General features: G+C 45.0%; 1 protein-coding gene across 2 annotated transcripts in view; it reads right to left on the reverse strand.

Moving 5' to 3' along the window:
• prrx1b (paired related homeobox 1b) overlaps positions 1 to 22,446 on the reverse strand; it is a 59,259-nt gene that overhangs the window by 24,686 nt on the left and 12,127 nt on the right. For both annotated transcript variants that reach the window (XM_041790433.1, XM_041790432.1), the window contains exon 2: positions 6,795 to 6,970. In XM_041790433.1, coding sequence (XP_041646367.1) covers positions 6,795 to 6,970 — 176 coding nt within the window. The remainder of the gene's footprint in view (positions 1 to 6,794; positions 6,971 to 22,446) is intronic.

Consider the following 22,446-nt stretch of genomic DNA (forward strand, 5'->3'; position numbering starts at 1 on the left):
TGAAAACAGCCTTAAAACAGCCCTAAAACAGCCTTATAACAGCCTGAAAACAGCCCTTAAACAGCCTTAAAACAGCCCTAAAACAGCCTTATAACAGCCTGAAAACAGCCTTAAAACAGCCCTAAAACAGCCTTATAACAGCCCTAAAACAGCCCTAAAACAGCCCTATAACAGCCTGAAAACAGCCTTAAAACAGCCCTAAAACAGCCCTAAAACAGCCTTATAACAGCCCTAAAACAGCCCTAAAACAGCCCTAAAACAGCCCTATAACAGCCTGAAAACAGCCTTAAAACAGCCCTAAAACAGCCCTAAAACAGCCTGAAAACAGCCTGAAAACAGCCTTATAACAGCCCTAAAACTGCCTGAAAACAGCCCTAAAACAGCCCTATAACAGCCTGAAAACAGCCTTAAAACAGCCCTAAAACAGCCCTAAAACAGCCTGAAAACAGCCTGAAAACAGCCTTAAAACAGCCCTAAAACAGCCTGAAAACAGCCTGAAAACAGCCTTAAAACAGCCCTAAAACAGCCCTAAAACAGCCTGAAAACAGCCTGAAAACAGCCCTAAAACAGCCTTATAACAGCCTGAAAACAGCCCTAAAACAGCCTTATAACAGCCCTAAAACAGCCCTAAAACAGCCTTATAACAGCCTGAGAACAGCCTTAAAACAGCCCTAAAACAGCCTGAAAACAGCCTGAAAACAGCCCTAAAACAGCCTGAAAACAGCCTGAAAACAGCCCTAAAACAGCCTTATAACAGCCCTAAAACAGCCTTAAAACAGCCTTAAAACAGCCCTTAAACAGCCCTAAAACAGCCTTAAAACAGCCTGAAAACAGCCCTAAAACAGCCTTAAAACAGCCTTAAAACAGCCCTAAAACAGCCTTATAACAGCCTTAAAACAGCCCTTAAACAGCCCTAAAACAGCCTTAAAACAGCCTGAAAACAGCCCTAAAACAGCCTTAAAACAGCCTTAAAACAGCCCTAAAACAGCCTCATAACAGCCTGAAAACAGCCCTAAAACAGCCTTAAAACAGCCTTAAAACAGCCCTAAAACAGCCTTAAAACAGCCTTAAAACAGCCCTTAAACAGCCCTAAAACAGCCTTAAAACAGCCTGAAAACAGCCCTAAAACAGCCTTAAAACAGCCTTAAAACAGCCCTAAAACAGCCTCATAACAGCCTGAAAACAGCCCTAAAACAGCCTTAAAACAGCCTTAAAACAGCCCTAAAACAGCCTTATAACAGCCTGAGAACAGCCCTAAAACAGCCTTATAACAGCCTGAGAACAGCCTTAAAACAGCCCTAAAACAGCCTTATAACAGCCCTAAAACAGCCTTAAAACAGCCTGAAAACAGCCTTAAAACAGCCCCAAAACAGCCCTAAAACAGCCCTACATTAGCCTGAAAACAGCCTTAAAACAGCCTGAAAACAGCCTGTAAACAGCCTACATATGTTAGCATGAATGCATGTATACACAGAGCTTAATAAATGTATTAGACCAGCTGTCATCTCTGCCTCAGAGACCATCCAGCATCATGAAGTGCTTTAATGCGGACTCTTTCATTTTCAGTCAGCTCTCCACATTTTACCATTTTGAACAGGAATTTCAAATTGAATTCACCTTCTTAAACCCAAATTTGATAGTTTGATAGTTTAAAAAAGGAGACACTTTTTTGATTTTTGGGATCATATTTGAAGATATTTTACTCATGTTTGTGTCTTTAATGCTGTGTAATATTTGTATGTTTTGAGTTTAAAGTTAAACTCTTACTATTCTCTCCACTTTCACTGATGTCCATGTAGGCAGACTCATCAAACCATTTATAGATTATACTCTAATCACAATCACAAATCCTCATGCTGTGCAGTATAAGAGCAATCAAACATTGATATCAAATCATGCAGCACTAATGCAACCATAAAAGCAACAGTCCAATAAAACCAGAGGACCAGACGTTGTCCATGGTTCTGTTCCCAGGAGCCTGCAGCGCCTCTGATTATGATTAGTGACCAACATTTACATGAATTTACACCGTGTCTTAACTCCATGTCAGCCTCAGATACCGTCCCACAAAACTGCACATTCTCTGTCCACACTGCCTCCATCACAGATTTAATTCTCCTTTCCTAACATCCTGATTGAATTACATTTATTGTGCAGCATTGATTGGCAACTCGTGCGAAGCTGCCAGTTCTGCACGCTCAGCATGTTTCGTAGTTTAAATGTGCAGGATCTTCATCGTCTTTCTGTCACAGACGGAACTACTCCAAACTGAGACGCAGATTTGTTTCCCCTTGAGAAGACTGATAGGGACTCAGATGGCCTCATCAGGGGCCCCAAACTTTTCAGGCAGCAGCCCCCAAAATAACGGTGGCAGGGACCGGGCCCCCCGCAGTCCCTAAGGGGTGGTTGAGCTAAACCCAGCTGTGCTCGTTCAAGAACAGTCGTGTGCATTCTTACATTTTCAAACATTCCTTTGATTTCAGCATTAATCTCACACAGTGACACTGTTTCTGTTTAAACTGAACTACTGTCAGGCACGTACTTCTACAAAAACAAATACACAAATTAAAACCATTTCTTGGAATGACCCCCTCTCAGTTTCTTCAGACTCCCCATGGGGTCCCAACCCTCACTTTGAGAACCACAGGCCTGGTGGTTAGGTTTCATGAGATCAAGTTGGAGCTGTGTCTCCTTCCCTGCACGTCATTTTCCTGATCATCCCTGATTCTGACTCTATCCACCGTCTCTCTGTAGCAAAGGCATAAAATAATCTAAACCAGAGCGGTGGGGCTTTTACACACGCACAGAAGACTTGGACTGAGAGCGGAGCAGGAATGTTCTAGATCGGGGTGTCAAACTCTGGGCCCGGTTCTGAGTTTAGGTCTAACCTGAGGGCCTAACAGGGTCCACATTTAACCAGAAACTGTCATCATGATATCCTCAGTAATAAATGATGGAAAAAAAAACAAGCACTGATGATTTTGAGAGTTTAAAAAGTCTAAATGATAAGTTAAAAGGCTCAAAGTCTGAGATAAAAAGTCAGAAGTCAAAGTTTTAAAGGTCTAAATAGGAGATAGAATTCAAAATAATAGTTTAAACTTCAAAATATGAGATTAAAAAAGTCAAAATCATGAGTTTTAAAGGTTCATCAAATATGAGATAAAGCAAGTAATACCTTTTAAAGGTCAAATTACGAAATAGAACGTCAAAATCATGAGTTTTATCAGTCAAAACATGAGATAAAATTCAAACTAATACATTTTAAACATCAAAATTAAGATTGAATGTCAAAATCATGAGTTTTAAATTCAGAAATACAAGATAAAATTCAAAATGATAAGTTTTAAAGGTCAAAATACAAGATAAAACTGGAAATCATAAGATTTTTCTGTCAAAATATGAGATAAAATACAAAAGATAAGTTTTAAATTTCAAATTATGTGATAAAATTGGAAATCCTGAGTTTTATCAGTCAACATATAATTAAGAAAATTTAAAATCATGAGTTTAAAGGGTCACAATATGAGATAAAATCTGTTTTATCCATCAAAATATTAGATTTTTTAATAATACATTTTAAACTTCAAAGTATGAGATAAAAAATTAAAATCATGAGTTTTAAAGGTCAAAATATAAGATAAAATTGGAAATCATAAGTTTTAAATGTAAAAATTTGAGAATACGTTTAAAATCACAAGTATAAAAGGTGAAAATATGACGTCAAATTTAAAATTGTGAATCTAAGAGGTCAAAATATTACATGAAAAGTAATATTTATACTTATATAATATGTAATAATTCTTACTACGCTTTACCTTTTCATATTTTAATGACTTAATGATATTTTAAATCACTGAGGTTCAGTTTTTTTAAACTGAAGAAATCTGCAGACCTCATACTGGTGGACCAGTTAGAACAAAATATTAATGAGCTGGTGGGCCGGGTATAACTGCACCACGGGCCGGATTTGGCCCCCGGGCCTTGAGTTTGACACCCGTGCTCTAGAGAAATGCAGCCCCATGGTTCTATCTTTGCACACTAACCCCGGAAACGCCAAACTACCCATGCAGCGACTGTGATTGCAGCAGGACTGTCCGCTGATTCTGCAGTGAACATGAACAGAGAAACAGCGAAGAAAACGTTATTCTCCATAAATCTGAACTGATTTGATGTGCTGAAATGCTGCTTCATCTCTAACTCCGTAGTTAAAAACGTGGAGGCATTAAAACCAGCCGGCCCGTTTCCTCTGACTGAGTGCATCAGTGATTGTGATGTTGTTGATGTGAATAATCACGCCGTCATACTAAGCTCCCGTTCTCCCTCATGTGTGGAGCACATTTGCCGTTTATCACCGATCTGTAAACCTCGCAGGAAATGAGACGTCATTACATCCACTTTAGAGATCAGACGCAGATCTTTGGGGAGTTTACAAACTGCTCACAGACTCTGCTGTTGTTTAAGAGACGGCTGACGGGAGGCTCTGACACGGCCTTATCAGTGAGAAACCGCAGGGACATTTAACGTGTCCGTTAATGGGGCCCAATAACCAGGAGCCGCTAGGAGGGATCCTTCCCTGAGAGTGTTAGTGGAGGAGAGAAGAGAGCCGGCTGTTGCTGCTGCTTCTGTCTTAGAAACTAAATGATAACTGGATGAAGTCAGATCTGCTCCACAGAGCGCTCACACATTAGGGATGGCTGTCTCCAGCGTGATCGCTCTGTAGCGCTGTAGCCTCTGTGGACGCAGTCTGAAGGAGGATGACATCATCAAAGGTAGAGGACGGAATGTTCGTGAGCTTTGATGACATCATCTTTATAAACTTTAGAGGATGACATCATCAAAGGTAGAGGAAGGAATGTTCGTGAGCTTTGATGACATCATCTTTATAAACTTTAGAGGATGACATCATCAAAGGTAGAGGACGGAATGTTCGTGAGCTTTGATGACATCATCTTTATAAACTTTAGAGGATGACATCATCAAAGGTAGAGGAAGGAATGTTCGTGAGCTTTGATGACATCATCTTTATAAACTTTAGAGGATGACATCATCAAAGGTAGAGGAAGGAATGTTCGTGAGCTTTGATGACATCATCTTTATAAACTTTAGAGGATGACATCATCAAAGGTAGAGGAAGGAATGTTCGTGAGCTTTGATGACATCATCTTTATAAACTTTAGAGGATGACATCATCAAAGGTAGAGGACGGAATGTTCGTGAGCTTTGATGACATCATCTTTATAAACTTTAGAGGATGACATCATCAAAGGTAGAGGACGGAATGTTGGTGAACCTGGAGGCCTTTTACTTCATTTTAACAAAACAGAGCAAAATGGGGCCCACCCACTTTTTCAGCGGTACTTGTTCAGAAGTAAAGTTCACCATTCAAATCCTCATAGACTTTATTAAAACCCTTATTAAAAGCCTTCTGATACATGAACCAGACTAAACCCAGACAGAAATACTGCAGCGCGTTCGTCTGAGACGCCGTACATCTCAGAACAGAAGTACAAATTAAAACCAGATTTAACTTCTGTTTAGGGTTAAGGTGACGGCCAGGATGCCAGGTTCAAGCCAAAGACCTGAAAACCTTTAACAAGGCAGGGTAAACATTCTAATGAAGCCAGTGTAGCTTATGTAGCTCTGTTAGCTGCCTAAGCTATGTAGATAACAGTGCTACATAGCTAATGGAGCTAAGCAGCTAAAGCTAGGCTCAAAAAGCAGGTATGTAAGCAATATATCTACATTATCTGCATAGCTATTTAATCCTCTTTAGCTACATCAGCTAATATAGCTGATGTAGCTAAAGCTATCCTCACAAAGCAGCTATGTAAGCTACAAATTTACAGTATCTGCTAGCTGAATTATATTTAGCTACATTTGCTAAATAACACATTGCGTGAGCTAAAAAAGTAGCGTAGCTTACACAGCTAAAGCTAAGCCAACAAAGCAGCTTATCAAGCTACACAGGTGTGTTACATAGCCACATTAGCTTTAGCTATATTTGCTAAAGACCATGTTGCTAAAGCTAACTTGGCTAGCTCTGGGTTTCACCACTGTGAAGGTCTTGGAGGCGTAAAGAGATGCTGAGGTGATCCTCCTCTGTCTTCAGAGGTCATATAGAGGTCACAGCAGTGAGAACAGGATCAGTGGAGCCAGCAGGGCCCCACCATGAGTGTTAGTGAGCTGTAAAAGCATTTAGAAGTACCCTGTTAGGGATATTACCCAGTCTGCTCACTCTCAGAGGCAGTCCAGTTTAAAAATCACAGATATCACTGATTAGGAGCAGAGAAATAATTAATGACCTCACAAGGATTAAGGATTATCTAGACAGATAATGGGCTGCATGAAGCCTTCAATCGGGCTGCGCCATCCCGGCCATAGGGGGGTGAATCAGACCAAAATCATCTTTTATGTAGCTAGCCTGACTGTAAACATCTCCGTCTCTCTGTTAGTAAAGCTCACACTTATCCTGAGTTTTATTCTCAGCCTGTTGTTCTGCTCCTCCTTCACTACTGCCCAGTTTAAAACCAAAAATATGAAAAATAGAGTCCTCTGACCCTTTAAAGGTCCAACAGCACGGCCTGAGCGTTGGTGTGAGAGTTCATAAACCTGGTTCATTTCTGCGACCCCGTCTGTGAATTCTCAGCTGATTTTTGCAGCGTCTTTGACCTCGATCAGACGTTGAACCAATAACTGGCTGCATCTGACAGGAAGAGCTCTAAACTTTAAAGAACCAGGGCTTTTATTTTGGAAGGCTGAGGATACGCAAACATGACCCGGGGCAGGGCTCGTACCTGGACTCTGGCCTCGGTGAGGTTGACGCGGCGGGCCAGGTCCTCTCTGACGAAGGCGTCGGGGTAGTGCGTCCTCTCAAACACTCGCTCCAGAGCCTGCAGCTGGCTGCTGTTGAAGGTGGTCCTGTTCCTGCGCTGCTTCCTCTTCTTCTTCTCCTCCGTGTTCATCTGTTCGTCTGCAGGAGAAGAAGAAGAAAGACGGGATGAAACATAACCTCAGAATGAAGCTTTGACCTTTGACCCTTGATATCATTGTCAGCTGTGAGGCCTTCTATAGAGAGGCTTTAGAATCATGTCCAATCAGGTTAATTTAGCACAGGTGGACTCCAGTCAAGGTGCAGAAACATCTCAGCAGAGACATGGAGGATCCTGATCTAGATTTACAGAGCTGTCTAAGGCTCTGAATACTGATGTCAGGGTGAGATTTAGCATTTTTATTTATCATAAATTTGCAAAAATAAAATCTGCATTGTCATGGTGGGAACTGAGTGTAGTTTAATGAGAATAAAAATGTTTTTATGCGACTGTAGCATCATACGGTGGCCCTGAGAGCTCACAGCACTGCAACTTAAGAAAACACATGCAAAAAGCAAAAACACAAGCAAATTAAGAAAACATCTTCATCAATTTGACAACACATGCGCAGCATTTAGAAAACACGCTGCAAAGACCAACACAACACATTAGAAAAACGCGCTGCAAATACACCGCAAAACAACGGAAGTGTTTACCAGAGGACACTTAAAAGTGATGCACATGTTTGGACACGCTTGTTGATGTTGTTGACCATAGATATGGATACGTAGATGACGCGTTCACGGCTATTAAACGTAGCCGCTCTGCATCTGCCGGTCCGCCATCTTGGAACTGGCGGGATTAGTGAACGCTCATTATAAACAAGCCCACTTCGCCTGTAATCCGCCCTACCTTGCTTAATCCTGAACCAATCTACATGAAATTTGTTTTGTTATAAAGATGAAAGCTTGAACATCATACTGATTACTTACTGGAGTTAAATCGAGGTACTTATTGTGGGTCTGATCAACTTTAAATTAAAAATCCTATTATGTCTATGAGGTGTACAGGGAACATGTGTAATTGAATATTTAGAATCTATAATAAGATAGTTTTTGTTTCCCCAAATAGATTTATATAGATAATTTCTCTCCCTCTCATCTTGCAACTGGTCTTTAATCTAGGCTGCATGCAGGCGTACACTGGGAGTCGTCACACCCTTTCTCACCTGATGATTTTTGAGTTTGCAGTGTATATTAGCCATGTGAGGACACAACGGCCGATCTCGGCGTAATTACTCATGCAGGGGATGGATTTCTGACTTAAACACCCACAGAGCTAGCAGATTCCAGTAAAATTTTCTGAGCGGATCATCAGATGGGAGGCAGAGAGAGAGAGAGAGCTACATGAGGAAAACTAAAGTCTCAACAGGTAAAAGTCCCGACGAGTCACGTGATTTCTAATTTCTCATGATTTTCTTCTTTATGGTACAACAAAAAGTGGCAAAACAAAGAAGGAGAGAGCAAAGTTAAAGCTGAATGTTCCTGGCTTCTTTGATCATCTTTATGTTGTCTAAAAAGCCTAAATCAAACTGATACTCACACTGTCTGTACAGCGCGGTGCACACTGACTCTCTCTCTCTGCGGTGCAGATAATAATGCTTATCGTCAAAACGAGAGAATTTTCCTGCATTTAAGTCAAATACCAGTCTTCTGATGACTGATTTATTGGTTTGTGGGACAGCAGAAAATTAAGGCAAATATATTTTTGGAGTGGGCGATAAGAACTGCGTGCTTTACTCACGCCAAAAAATTTTATATCACCTAGCTGTATATTTTAAGTATTGTATTTAATGACATTAAAATAACACTGAGTAAAAAAATAAATACTTAAAGCCAGGAGGTGCTTTCTGCCAGCAACATTAAAATGACCAGTCTGGCTTTTAACATTCAGATGACGGTCAGTACTACACCTAGTGAAAGATTCCACATTTCCTTCCAAAACAGCGGGTGCATTGTACTTTAAATAAGGTAACAACTTTTAATAAACAACCCGGTCGGAAGTCCTGTACATATTTAAAGCCAGACCACCACCATCAGAGGGAGAAACCCACCGTATCTGTGGGCGTCAGCACAGGAATTTGGCTTTTTCAATGCTGTCTGCTCATATAACTCTGTTGAACTCTCACTCTTTTGCCCTTGCCAAGATGGCGGCCCCAAAGATGTACCATCAGATAGCGAACACGTCATCTACATCTTGACATCTACGTTGTTGACGTGGATTTTGAGTCACAGTGGTGTTGGAAAATTAGATAAAAAGTGTTTTTGATTAATTTTAACATTGTGGTGATTCAGATTTTAGCCTATTGCAGTGATCTGCTGTTAAACTATCGTTAGCCTTTTGCTTTTAATTAGCCTGCCAATTCTCATAACCTGATGAAATAATACACACGGTTAATTCACTGTAAAACCATAGACTGTATATAGTGTGGAACCATGTCAGCAAAACCCACCGGTAGTTTAACTTACTTGTCCCCTATTAAGGGTTCTGATAGTAAATATAGCCAGCTAACAGCGTGTTTCACACTATATACAGTCTATGGTTTCACAGTGAATTAACCGTGTGTATTATTTCATCAGGTTATGAGAATTGGCAGGCTAATTAAAAGCAAAAGGCTAACGATAGTTTAACAGCAGATCACTGCAATAGGCTAAAATCTGAATCATACGATCACAATGTTAAAATTAATCAAAAACACTTACTTTTAATCTCATTTCCCAGCACCACTGTGACTCAAAATCCGCGTCAACAACATCAACAAGCGTGTCCGAACGTGTGCATCACTTTTAAGTGTCCTCTGGAAACACTTCCGTTGTTTTGCGGTGTATTTGCAGCGCGTTTTTCTAATGTGTTGTGTTGGTCTTTGCAGCGTGTTTTCTAAATGCTGCGCATGTGTTGTCAAATTGATGAAGATGTTTTCTTAATTTGCTTGTGTTTTTGCTTTTTGCATGTGTTTTCTTAAGTTGCAGTGCTGTGAGCTCTCAGGGCCACCGTAGCATCAGGATAAAACAGAACAGAACTGAAATGAACGTTAAAAAAGCAGTGAGGACAGAATCAAGCATGAGCAGACATCGCTGAGTTTTCATCGGTCCTTGATTTTTCACACCTAAAGAAGAAAAATGATGTGTCGTTCTGCAAAGGATTAATAAAATATCTCCCCCTCTGTCTGCAAACAAGCAAACTGAGGTACTTAAACCGTCGTGTCGGGCTGAATTGTAATCCTAAATGATAATCTCTAACCCTGGAGACTGGCGGGAACAAACCCAGCTGTGTCGGTGTTTGTGGTTCCACGAGACCACAGGATGAGACTCTCACATGCAGAGAAAGGCTGATCAGCCATGACTCCACACCTCATTTATCACACAGACGTTTATCAGAGGCTTTCTTTATTTCAGAGGATCATTCCAGACTTTACACCAGATTAGACAGATTTTATATGAACATAAACACAGGCTGCTGTTGAAGGTAAACACTGGAGACAATCTCCAGTCTAAAGACTGGTTCAATGAGAGCATGCTGAATTTGATCATTTATTTCAACTCCTCAGATGTTTGAATGAAAAAAGTCAACGATTGGGACGTAGATGGAGGAAACAACAAAACCCAAGCTTTAAGCCCAGACCATGTTTGGCTTTTTTTCTGTGAGACTCTTTAAAGACTGAAGCTCAGCGTTAGTTCATGCAGGACATGGCAGTCACACACCCAGCTGGGATCAGCTGACTGTCAGCTGACCCCAATTATCAGCTCGTAGATCTCACAGCCAATCACAGCTCTTTCTCCTACCGTGGCTGTGACCGCTCTTATTTATGGACCAGAAAGCATCAGTCCATCCAAAATCTTCTCTGCTGCTCCTCTCAGGGGGTTTTGGGGGGAAGAGGACCAGCATGAACCAGGAGAGGACCAGGAGAGGACCAGGAGAGAACCAAGAGAGGACCAGGAGAGGACCAGGAGAGAACCAGGAGAGGACCAGGAGAGAACCAGGAGAGGACCAGGAGAGAACCAAGAGAGGACCAGGAGAGAACCAAGAGAGGACCAGAGGAGAACCAGGAGAGAACCAAGAGAGGACCAGGAGAGAACCAAGAGAGGACCAGGAGAGAACCAAGAGAGGACCAGGAGAGAACCAAGAGAGGACCAGAGGAGAACCAGGAGAGAACCAAGAGAGGACCAGGAGAGAACCAAGAGAGGACCAGGAGAGAACCAAGAGAGGACCAGGAGAGAACCAAGAGAGGACCAGAGGAGAACCAGGAGAGAACCAAGAGAGGACCAGGAGAGAACCAAGAGAGGACCAGAGGAGAACCAGGAGAGAACCAAGAGAGGACCAGGAGAGAACCAAGAGAGGACCAGGAGAGAACCAAGAGAGGACCAGGAGAGAACCAAGAGCGGACCAGGAGAGGACCAGGAGAGAACCAAGAGAGGACCAGGAGAGAACCAAGAGAGGACCAGGAGAGAACCAGGAGAGGACCAGGAGAGAACCAAGAGAGGACCAGGAGAGAACCAGGAGAGGACCAGGAGAGAACCAAGAGAAGACCAGAGGAGAACCAGGAGAGAACCAAGAGAGGACCAAGAGAGAACCAAGAGAGGACCAGGAGAGAACCAAGGGAGGACCAGGAGAGAACCAGGAGAAGACCAGTAGAGAACCAAGAGAGGACCAGGAGAGAACCAGGAGAGGACCAGGAGAGAACCAAGAGAGGACCAGGAGAGGACCAGGAGAGGACCAGGAGAGAACCAAGAGAGGACCAGGAGAGGACCAGGAGAGAACCAGGAGAGGACCAGGAGAGAACCAGGAGAGGACCAGGAGAGAACCAAGAGAGGACCAGGAGAGAACCAAGAGAGGACCAGGAGAGGACCAGGAGAGAACCAAGAGAGGACCAGGAGAGGACCAGGAGAGAACCAAGAGAGGACCAGGAGAGGACCAGGAGAGAACCAGGAGAGGACCAGGAGAGAACCAGGAGAGGACCAGGAGAGAACCAAGAGAGGACCAGGAGAGAACCAAGAGAGGACCAGGAGAGAACCAAGAGAGGACCAGAGGAGAACCAGGAGAGAACCAAGAGAGGACCAGGAGAGAACCAAGAGAGGACCAGGAGAGAACCAAGAGAGGACCAGGAGAGAACCAAGAGAGGACCAGAGGAGAACCAGGAGAGAACCAAGAGAGGACCAGGAGAGAACCAAGAGAGGACCAGGAGAGAACCAAGAGAGGACCAGGAGAGAACCAAGAGAGGACCAGGAGAGGACCAGGAGAGAACCAAGAGAGGACCAGGAGAGAACCAAGAGAGGACCAGGAGAGAACCAGGAGAGGACCAGGAGAGAACCAAGAGAGGACCAGGAGAGAACCAGGAGAGGACCAGGAGAGAACCAAGAGAAGACCAGAGGAGAACCAGGAGAGAACCAAGAGAGGACCAAGAGAGAACCAAGAGAGGACCAGGAGAGAACCAAGGGAGGACCAGGAGAGAACCAGGAGAAGACCAGTAGAGAACCAAGAGAGGACCAGGAGAGAACCAGGAGAGGACCAGGAGAGAACCAAGAGAGGACCAGGAGAGGACCAGGAGAGGACCAGGAGAGAACCAAGAGAGGACCAGGAGAGGACCAGGAGAGAACCAGGAGAGGACCAGGAGAGAACCAGGAGAGGACCAGGAGAGAACCAAGAGAGGACCAGGAGAGAACCAAGAGAGGACCAGGAGAGGACCAGGAGAGAACCAAGAGAGGACCAGGAGAGGACCAGGAGAGAACCAAGAGAGGACCAGGAGAGGACCAGGAGAGAACCAGGAGAGGACCAGGAGAGAACCAGGAGAGGACCAGGAGAGAACCAAGAGAGGACCAGGAGAGAACCAGGAGAGGACCAGGAGAGAACCAAGAGAGGACCAGGAGAGAACCAAGAGAGGACCAGGAGAGGACCAAGAGAGGACCAGGAGAGAACCAGGAGAGGACCAGGAGAGAACCAAGAGAGGACCAGAGGAGAACCAGGAGAGAACCAAGAGAGGACCAGGAGAGAACCAAGAGAGGACCAGGAGAGAACCAAGAGAGGACCAGGAGAGAACCAAGAGAGGACCAGAGGAGAACCAGGAGAGAACCAAGAGAGGACCAGGAGAGAACCAAGAGAGGACCAGAGGAGAACCAGGAGAGAACCAAGGGAGGACCAGGAGAGAACCAAGGGAGGACCAGGAGAGAACCAAGAGAGGACCAGGAGAGAACCAAGAGAGGACCAGGAGAGGACCAAGAGAGGACCAGGAGAGGACCAAGAGAGGACCAGGAGAGAACCAAGAGAGGACCAGGAGAGAACCAAGAGAGGACCAGGAGAGAACCAAGAGCGGACCAGGAGAGGACCAGGAGAGAACCAAGAGAGGACCAGGAGAGAACCAAGAGAGGACCAGGAGAGAACCAGGAGAGGACCAGGAGAGAACCAAGAGAGGACCAGGAGAGAACCAGGAGAGGACCAGGAGAGAACCAAGAGAAGACCAGAGGAGAACTAGGAGAGAACCAAGAGAGGACCAGGAGAGAACCAAGGGAGGACCAGGAGAGAACCAGGAGAAGACCAGGAGAGAACCAAGAGAGGACCAGGAGAGAACCAGGAGAGGACCAGGAGAGAACCAAGAGAGGACCAGGAGAGGACCAGGAGAGGACCAGGAGAGAACCAAGAGAGGACCAGGAGAGGACCAGGAGAGAACCAGGAGAGGACCAGGAGAGAACCAGGAGAGGACCAGGAGAGAACCAAGAGAGGACCAGGAGAGAACCAGGAGAGGACCAGGAGAGAACCAAGAGAGGACCAGGAGAGAACCAAGAGAGGACCAGAGGAGAACCAGGAGAGAACCAAGAGAGGACCAGGAGAGAACCAAGAGAGGACCAGGAGAGAACCAAGAGAGGACCAGGAGAGAACCAAGAGAGGACCAGAGGAGAACCAGGAGAGAACCAAGAGAGGACCAGGAGAGAACCAAGAGAGGACCAGGAGAGAACCAAGAGAGGACCAGAGGAGAACCAGGAGAGAACCAAGAGAGGACCAGGAGAGAACCAAGGGAGGACCAGGAGAGAACCAAGAGAGGACCAGGAGAGAACCAAGAGAGGACCAGGAGAGGACCAAGAGAGGACCAGGAGAGGACCAAGAGAGGACCAGGAGAGAACCAAGAGAGGACCAGGAGAGAACCAAGAGAGGACCAGGAGAGAACCAAGAGCGGACCAGGAGAGGACCAGGAGAGATCCAAGAGAGGACCAGGAGAGAACCCAGAGAGGACCAGGAGAGAACCAAGAGAGGACCAGGAGAGAACCCAGAGAGGACCAGGAGAGAACCAGGAGAGGACCAGGAGAGGACCAGGAGAGAACCAGGAGAGGACCAGGAGAGAACCAGGAGAGGACCAGGAGAGAACCAAGAGAGGACCAGGAGAGAACCAAGAGAGGACCAGGAGAGGACCAGGAGAGAACCAAGAGAGGACCAGGAGAGGACCAGGAGAGGACCAGGAGAGAACCAAGAGAGGACCAGGAGAGGACCAGGAGAGAACCAGGAGAGGACCAGGAGAGAACCAGGAGAGGACCAGGAGAGAACCAAGAGAGGACCAGGAGAGAACCAGGAGAGGACCAGGAGAGAACCAAGAGAGGACCAGGAGAGGACCAAGAGAGGACCAGGAGAGAACCAGGAGAGGACCAGGAGAGAACCAAGAGAGGACCAGAGGAGAACCAGGAGAGAACCAAGAGAGGACCAGGAGAGAACCAAGAGAGGACCAGGAGAGGACCAGGAGAGAACCAGGAGAGGACCAGGAGAGAACCAGGAGAGGACCAGGAGAGAACCAAGAGAGGACCAGGAGAGGACCAAGAGAGGACCAGGAGAGGACCAGGAGAGGACCAGGAGAGAACCAAGAGAGGACCAGGAGAGGACCAGGAGAGAACCAGGAGAGGACCAGGAGAGAACCAGGAGAGGACCAGGAGAGAACCAAGAGAGGACCAGGAGAGAACCAGGAGAGGACCAGGAGAGAACCAAGAGAGGACCAGGAGAGAACCAAGAGAGGACCAGGAGAGGACCAAGAGAGGACCAGGAGAGAACCAGGAGAGGACCAGGAGAGAACCAAGAGAGGACCAGAGGAGAACCAGGAGAGAACCAAGAGAGGACCAGGAGAGAACCAAGAGAGGACCAGGAGAGAACCAAGAGAGGACCAGGAGAGAACCAAGAGAGGACCAGAGGAGAACCAGGAGAGAACCAAGAGAGGACCAGGAGAGAACCAAGAGAGGACCAGAGGAGAACCAGGAGAGAACCAAGAGAGGACCAGGAGAGAACCAAGGGAGGAGCAGGAGAGAACCAAGAGAGGACCAGGAGAGAACCAAGAGAGGACCAGGAGAGGACCAAGAGAGGACCAGGAGAGGACCAAGAGAGGACCAGGAGAGAACCAAGAGAGGACCAGGAGAGAACCAAGAGAGGACCAGGAGAGAACCAAGAGCGGACCAGGAGAGGACCAGGAGAGAACCAAGAGAGGACCAGGAGAGAACCAAGAGAGGACCAGGAGAGAACCAGGAGAGGACCAGGAGAGAACCAAGAGAGGACCAGGAGAGAACCAGGAGAGGACCAGGAGAGAACCAAGAGAAGACCAGAGGAGAACCAGGAGAGAACCAAGAGAGGACCAAGAGAGAACCAAGAGAGGACCAGGAGAGAACCAAGGGAGGACCAGGAGAGAACCAGGAGAAGACCAGGAGAGAACCAAGAGAGGACCAGGAGAGAACCAGGAGAGGACCAGGAGAGAACCAAGAGAGGACCAGGAGAGGACCAGGAGAGGACCAGGAGAGAACCAAGAGAGGACCAGGAGAGGACCAGGAGAGAACCAGGAGAGGACCAGGAGAGAACCAGGAGAGGACCAGGAGAGAACCAAGAGAGGACCAGGAGAGAACCAGGAGAGGACCAGGAGAGGACCAGAGGAGAACCAGGAGAGAACCAAGAGAGGACCAGGAGAGAACCAAGAGAGGACCAGGAGAGAACCAAGAGAGGACCAGGAGAGAACCAGGAGAGGACCAGGAGAGGACCAGGAGAGAACCAGGAGAGGACCAGGAGAGAACCCAGAGAGGACCAGGAGAGAACCAAGAGAGGACCAGGAGAGGACCAAGAGAGGACCAGGAGAGAACCAAGAGAGGACCAGGAGAGAACCAAGAGAGGACCAGGAGAGAACCCAGAGAGGACCAGGAGAGAACCAGGAGAGGACCAGGAGAGGACCAGGAGAGAACCAGGAGAGGACCAGGAGAGAACCAGGAGAGGACCAGGAGAGAACCAAGAGAGGACCAGGAGAGAACCAAGAGAGGACCAGGAGAGGACCAGGAGAGAACCAAGAGAGGACCAGGAGAGGACCAGGAGAGGACCAGGAGAGAACCAAGAGAGGACCAGGAGAGGACCAGGAGAGAACCAGGAGAGGACCAGGAGAGAACCAGGAGAGGACCAGGAGAGAACCAAGAGAGGACCAGGAGAGAACCAGGAGAGGACCAGGAGAGAACCAAGAGAGGACCAGGAGAGAACCAAGAGAGGACCAGGAGAGGACCAAGAGAGGACCAGGAGAGAACCAGGAGAGGACCAGGAGAGAACCAAGAGAGGACCAGAGGAGAACCAGGAGAGAACCAAGAGAGGACCAGGAGAGAACCAAGAGAGGACCAGGAGAGGACCAGGAGAGAACCAGGAGAGGACCAGGAGAGAACCAGGAGAGGACCAGGAGAGAACCAAGAGAGGACCAGGAGAGAACCAAGAGAGGACCAGGAGAGGACCAGGAGAGAACCAAGAGAGGACCAGGAGAGGACCAGGAGAGGACCAGGAGAGAACCAAGAGAGGACCAGGAGAGGACCAGGAGAGGACCAGGAGAGGACCAGGAGAGAACCAGGAGAGGACCAGGAGAGAACCAAGAGAGGACCAGGAGAGAACCAGGAGAGGACCAGGAGAGAACCAAGAGAGGACCAGGAGAGAACCAAGAGAGGACCAGGAGAGGACCAAGAGAGGACCAGGAGAGAACCAGGAGAGGACCAGGAGAGAACCAAGAGAGGACCAGAGGAGAACCAGGAGAGAACCAAGAGAGGACCAGGAGAGAACCAAGAGAGGACCAGGAGAGAACCAAGAGAGGACCAGGAGAGAACCAAGAGAGGACCAGAGGAGAACCAGGAGAGAACCAAGAGAGGACCAGGAGAGAACCAAGAGAGGACCAGAGGAGAACCAGGAGAGAACCAAGAGAGGACCAGGAGAGAACCAAGGGAGGACCAGGAGAGAACCAAGAGAGGACCAGGAGAGAACCAAGAGAGGACCAGGAGAGGACCAAGAGAGGACCAGGAGAGGACCAAGAGAGGACCAGGAGAGAACCAAGAGAGGACCAGGAGAGAACCAAGAGAGGACCAGGAGAGAACCAAGAGAGGACCAGGAGAGAACCAGGAGAGGACCAGGAGAGAACCAAGAGAAGACCAGAGGAGAACCAGGAGAGAACCAAGAGAGGACCAAGAGAGAACCAAGAGAGGACCAGGAGAGAACCAAGGGAGGACCAGGAGAGAACCAGGAGAAGACCAGGAGAGAACCAAGAGAGGACCAGGAGAGAACCAGGAGAGGACCAGGAGAGAACCAAGAGAGGACCAGGAGAGGACCAGGAGAGGACCAGGAGAGAACCAAGAGAGGACCAGGAGAGGACCAGGAGAGAACCAGGAGAGGACCAGGAGAGAACCAGGAGAGGACCAGGAGAGAACCAAGAGAGGACCAGGAGAGAACCAGGAGAGGACCAGGAGAGAACCAAGAGAGGACCAGGAGAGAACCAAGAGAGGACCAGAGGAGAACCAGGAGAGAACCAAGAGAGGACCAGGAGAGAACCAAGAGAGGACCAGGAGAGAACCAAGAGAGGACCAGGAGAGAACCAAGAGAGGACCAGAGGAGAACCAGGAGAGAACCAAGAGAGGACCAGGAGAGAACCAAGAGAGGACCAGGAGAGAACCAAGAGAGGACCAGAGGAGAACCAGGAGAGAACCAAGAGAGGACCAGGAGAGAACCAAGAGAGGACCAGAGGAGAACCAGGAGAGAACCAAGAGAGGACCAGGAGAGAACCAAGGGAGGAGCAGGAGAGAACCAAGAGAGGACCAGGAGAGAACCAAGAGAGGACCAAGAGAGGACCAGGAGAGGACCAAGAGAGGACCAGGAGAGAACCAAGAGAGGACCAGGAGAGAACCAAGAGAGGACCAGGAGAGAACCAAGGGAGGACCAGGAGAGAACCAAGAGAGGACCAGGAGAGAACCAAGAGAGGACCAGGAGAGGACCAAGAGAGGACCAGGAGAGAACCAAGAGCGGACCAGGAGAGAACCAAGAGCGGACCAGGAGAGGACCAGGAGAGAACCAAGAGAGGACCAGGAGAGAACCCAGAGAGGACCAGGAGAGAACCAAGAGAGGACCAGGAGAGAACCCAGAGAGGACCAGGAGAGAACCAGGAGAGGACCAGGAGAGAACCAAGAGAAGACCAGAGGAGAACCAGGAGAGAACCAAGAGAGGACCAAGAGAGAACCAAGAGAGGACCAGGAGAGAACCAAGGGAGGACCAGGAGAGAACCAGGAGAAGACCAGGAGAGAACCAAGAGAGGACCAGGAGAGAACCAGGAGAGAACCAAGCAAGGACCAGGAGAGAACCAAGCGAGGACCAGTATGAACCAGGACAGACCCAAGAGAGGACCAGGACAGAACCAAGGGAGGACCAGGAGAGAACCAAAACAGCTGATCTAAAAGTTCCTGTACATTAAAACAGCTGATCTAAAAAGTTCCCGTACATCAAAACAACTGACCTAAAAGTTCCCATACATTAAAACAGCTGATATAAAAGTTCTCGTTCATTAAAACAGCTGATCTAAAAGTTCCCATACATCAAAACAGCTGAACTAAAAGGTCCTGTACATTAAACAGCTGATCTAAAAGTTCCTGTACATTCAAACAGCTGATCTAAAAGTTCCCTACGTTAAAACTGCTGATCTTAAAGTTCACGTACATTAAAACAGCTGATCTAAAAGTTCCCGTTTTTTAAAACAGCAAATTTTAAAGTTCTCATACATTAAGACAGCTGATGTAAAAGTTCCTGAACATAAAAACAGCTGATCTAAAAATTCCCGTGCATTAAATAGCTGATCTAAAAGTTTCCGTACATAAAAATAGCTGATCAAAAAGTTTCCGTACATTAAAACAGCAGATCTAAAAGTTTGATTACTACAGTTCCTGTCCATTAAAACAGCTGATCTAAAAGTTCCCATACATTTAAACAGCTGATCAAAATGTTCCAGTACATAAAAATAGCTGATCTAAAAGTTCCCATTCATTAAAACAGCTGACCTAAAAGTTCCTGTACATAAAAACAGCTGATCCAAAAGTTCCCATACATTAGACAGATGATCTAAAAGTTCCCGTACATTAAAAACAGCTGATCTAAAAGGTTTCTGAACATTAAATAGCTGATCTAAAAGTTCCCTTAGATTAAAACAGCTGATCTAAAAGTTCCTGTACATAAAAACAGATGATCTAAAAGATTCCATACATTGACACAGCTGATATAAAAATTCTAGTACATTAAACAGGTGATCTAAAAAGTTCCCATACATTAAAACAGCTGATCTAAAAGTTCCTGTACATTAAACAGCTGATCAAAAAGTTCCTGTACATTGAAACAGCTGATCTAGAAGTCCCCTTAGATTAAAACAGCTGATGTAAAAGTTTCTGTACATTAAAACAGCTGATCTAAAAGTCCTCTTACATGAAAACAGCTGATCTAAAAGTTCCCATACATTAAAACAGCTGATCTAAAAGGTTTCCGAAGATAGAAACAGCTGATCTAAAAGTTTCCGTACATTTAAACTGCTGATCTAAAAGTGCCTGTACCTTAAAACAGCTGATCTAAAAGTGCCTTTACATTGAAACAGATGATCTAAAAGTGCCTGTACATTAAAACAGCTGATCTAAAAGTGCCTGTACCTTAAAACAGCTGATCTAAAGTGCCTGTACATTAAAACAGCTGATCTAAAAGTGCCTGTACATTAAAACAGCTGATCTAAAAGTGCCTGTACATTAAAACAGCTGATCTAAAAGTGCCTGTACATTAAAACAGCTGATCTAAAGGTTCACATACATTGAAATGGCTCATGTAAAAATTCCCGTTCATTCAAACAGCTTATCTGAAATTCCGCACATTAAAACAGCTGATCTGAAAGTTCCTGTACATTTAAACAGCTGATCTGAAAGTTCCTATAGATTAAACAGCTGATCTAAAAGTTCCTGTACATTTAAACAGCTGATCTGAAAGTTCCTATAGATTAAACAGCTGATCTAAAAGTTCCTGTACATTTAAACAGCTGATCTAAAAGTTCCCGTACATTTAAACAGCTGATCTGAAAGTTCCTATAGATTAAACAGCTGATCTAAAAGTTCCTGTACATTTAAACAGCTGATCTAAAAGTTCCCATACATTTAAACAGCTGATCTGAAAGTTCCTATAGATTAAACAGCTGATCTAAAAGTTCCTGTACATTTAAACAGCTGATCTAAAAGTTCCTATAGATTAAACAGCTGATCTAAAAGTTCCTGTACCTTAAAACAGCTGATGTTAAAGTTCCTGTACATTTGAACAGCTGATCTAAAAGTTCTGTACATTAAAACAGCTGATCTAAAAGTTTATGTACATTAAACAGCTGATCAAAACATTCCTGTACATTAAAAACAGCTGATCTAAAAGTTCCCGAACATAAATACAGCTGATCTCAAAGTCCCCTTAGATTAAAATATATTATCTAAAAGTTCCCGTACATTTAAACAGCTGATCTAAAAGGTTCTGAAAATCAAAACAGCTGATCTAAAAGTTCCCGTACATTTAAACATCTGATATAAAAGTTCCTATAGATTATTCAGTTGATCTAAAAGTTCCTGTACCTTAAAACAGCTGATGTTAAAGTTCCTGTGCATTTAAACAGCTGATCTAAAAGTTCTGTACATTAAAACAGCTGATCTAAAAGTTTTTGTACATTAAACAGCTGATCTAAAAGGTTTCCTGTATATTTAAACAGCTGATCTAAAAGTTCTCATACACTAAAACAACTGATGTAAAAAGTCCTGAAAATAAATACAGCTGATCTGAAAGTTCCCGTACCTTAAAACAGCTGGTCTAAAAGTTCCCGTACATTAAAACAGCTGATCTTAAAGGTTCCCCTACATCAAAACCGCTGATCTAAAAGTTCCTGTACATCAAAACCGCTGATCTAAAAGTTCCCATACATTAAAACAGCTGATCTCAAAGTTTCTGTACATAAAAACAGCTGATCTAATAGTTCCTGTACATTAAAACAGCTGATCTAAAAGGTTCCGAACATAAATACAGCTGATCTCAAAGTCCCCTTACATTAAAATATCTTATCTAAAAGTTCCCATACATTAAAACAGCTGATCTAAAAATCTCCTTAGATGAAAACAGCAGATATAAAAGTTCCCATACATTAAAACAGCAAAACAAATAGTTCCCGTACAGTAAAACAGCTAATCTAAAAGGTTTTCTGTACATTGAAACAGCTTATCTACAGTTCCGTACATTAAAACAGCTGATCAAATAGTTCCCATACAGTAAAACAGCTGATCTAAAAGGTTTCCGAAAATAAAAACAGCCGATCTAAAAGTTCTCATACATTGAAACAGCTCATGTAAACGGTCCTGAACATAAAAACAGCTGATCTAAAGGTTCACATACATTGAAATGGCTCATGTAAAAATTCCCGTACATTATAACAGCTGATCTAAAGGTTCCCGTACATAAAAACAGCTGAACCAAAAGTTCCTGTACACTAAAACAGCTGATCTAAAGGTTCCCATACAATAAAACAGCTGATCTAAAAGTTCCCCAACATTAAAACAGCTGATCTAAAAGTTCCTGTACATTAAAAGAGCTGATCTAAAAGTTCCCGTACCTTAAAACAGCTTATCTAAAAGTTCCCGTAGATTATAACAGCTGATCTAAAAGGTTCCTGTACATCAAAACAGCTGATCTAAAAGTTCCCGTACATTAAAACAGCTGATCTAAAAGTTCCCGTACATTAAAACAGCTGATCTAAAAGTTCCCGTACATTAAAACAGCTGATCTAAAAGTTCCTGTACCTTAAAACAGCTGATGTAAAAGGTTTCCAAACACAAAAACAGCTGATCTAAAAGTTCTCATACATTGAAACAGCTCATGTAAAAATTCCCGTACATTATAACAGCTGATCTAAAGGTTCTCGTACATAAAAACAGGTGATCCAAAAGTTCCTGTTCACTTAAACAGCTGATCCAAAGGTTCCCATACAATAAAACAGCTGATCTAAAAGTTCCCGTACATTAAACAGCTGATCTAATAGTTTTCATACATTAAAACGGCAGATTTAAATGGTTTCCAAACATTAAAACAGCTGATCTAAAAGTTCCCATTCATTAAAACAGCTGATCTCAAAGTTCCCATTCATTAAAACAGCTGATCTCAAAGTTCCCATTCATTAAAACAGCTGATCTCAAAGTTCTCTGAATATTTCCTCATGTTTTTCTGAAGCACTGATGATCTTAATAACCTGATTTTATCGTTTTATTCCGGGTCAGTTGTCTATGATTGA

Source organism: Cheilinus undulatus, linkage group 7, assembly GCF_018320785.1.
Source record: "Cheilinus undulatus linkage group 7, ASM1832078v1, whole genome shotgun sequence".
Lineage (NCBI taxonomy): Eukaryota > Metazoa > Chordata > Actinopteri > Labriformes > Labridae > Cheilinus > Cheilinus undulatus.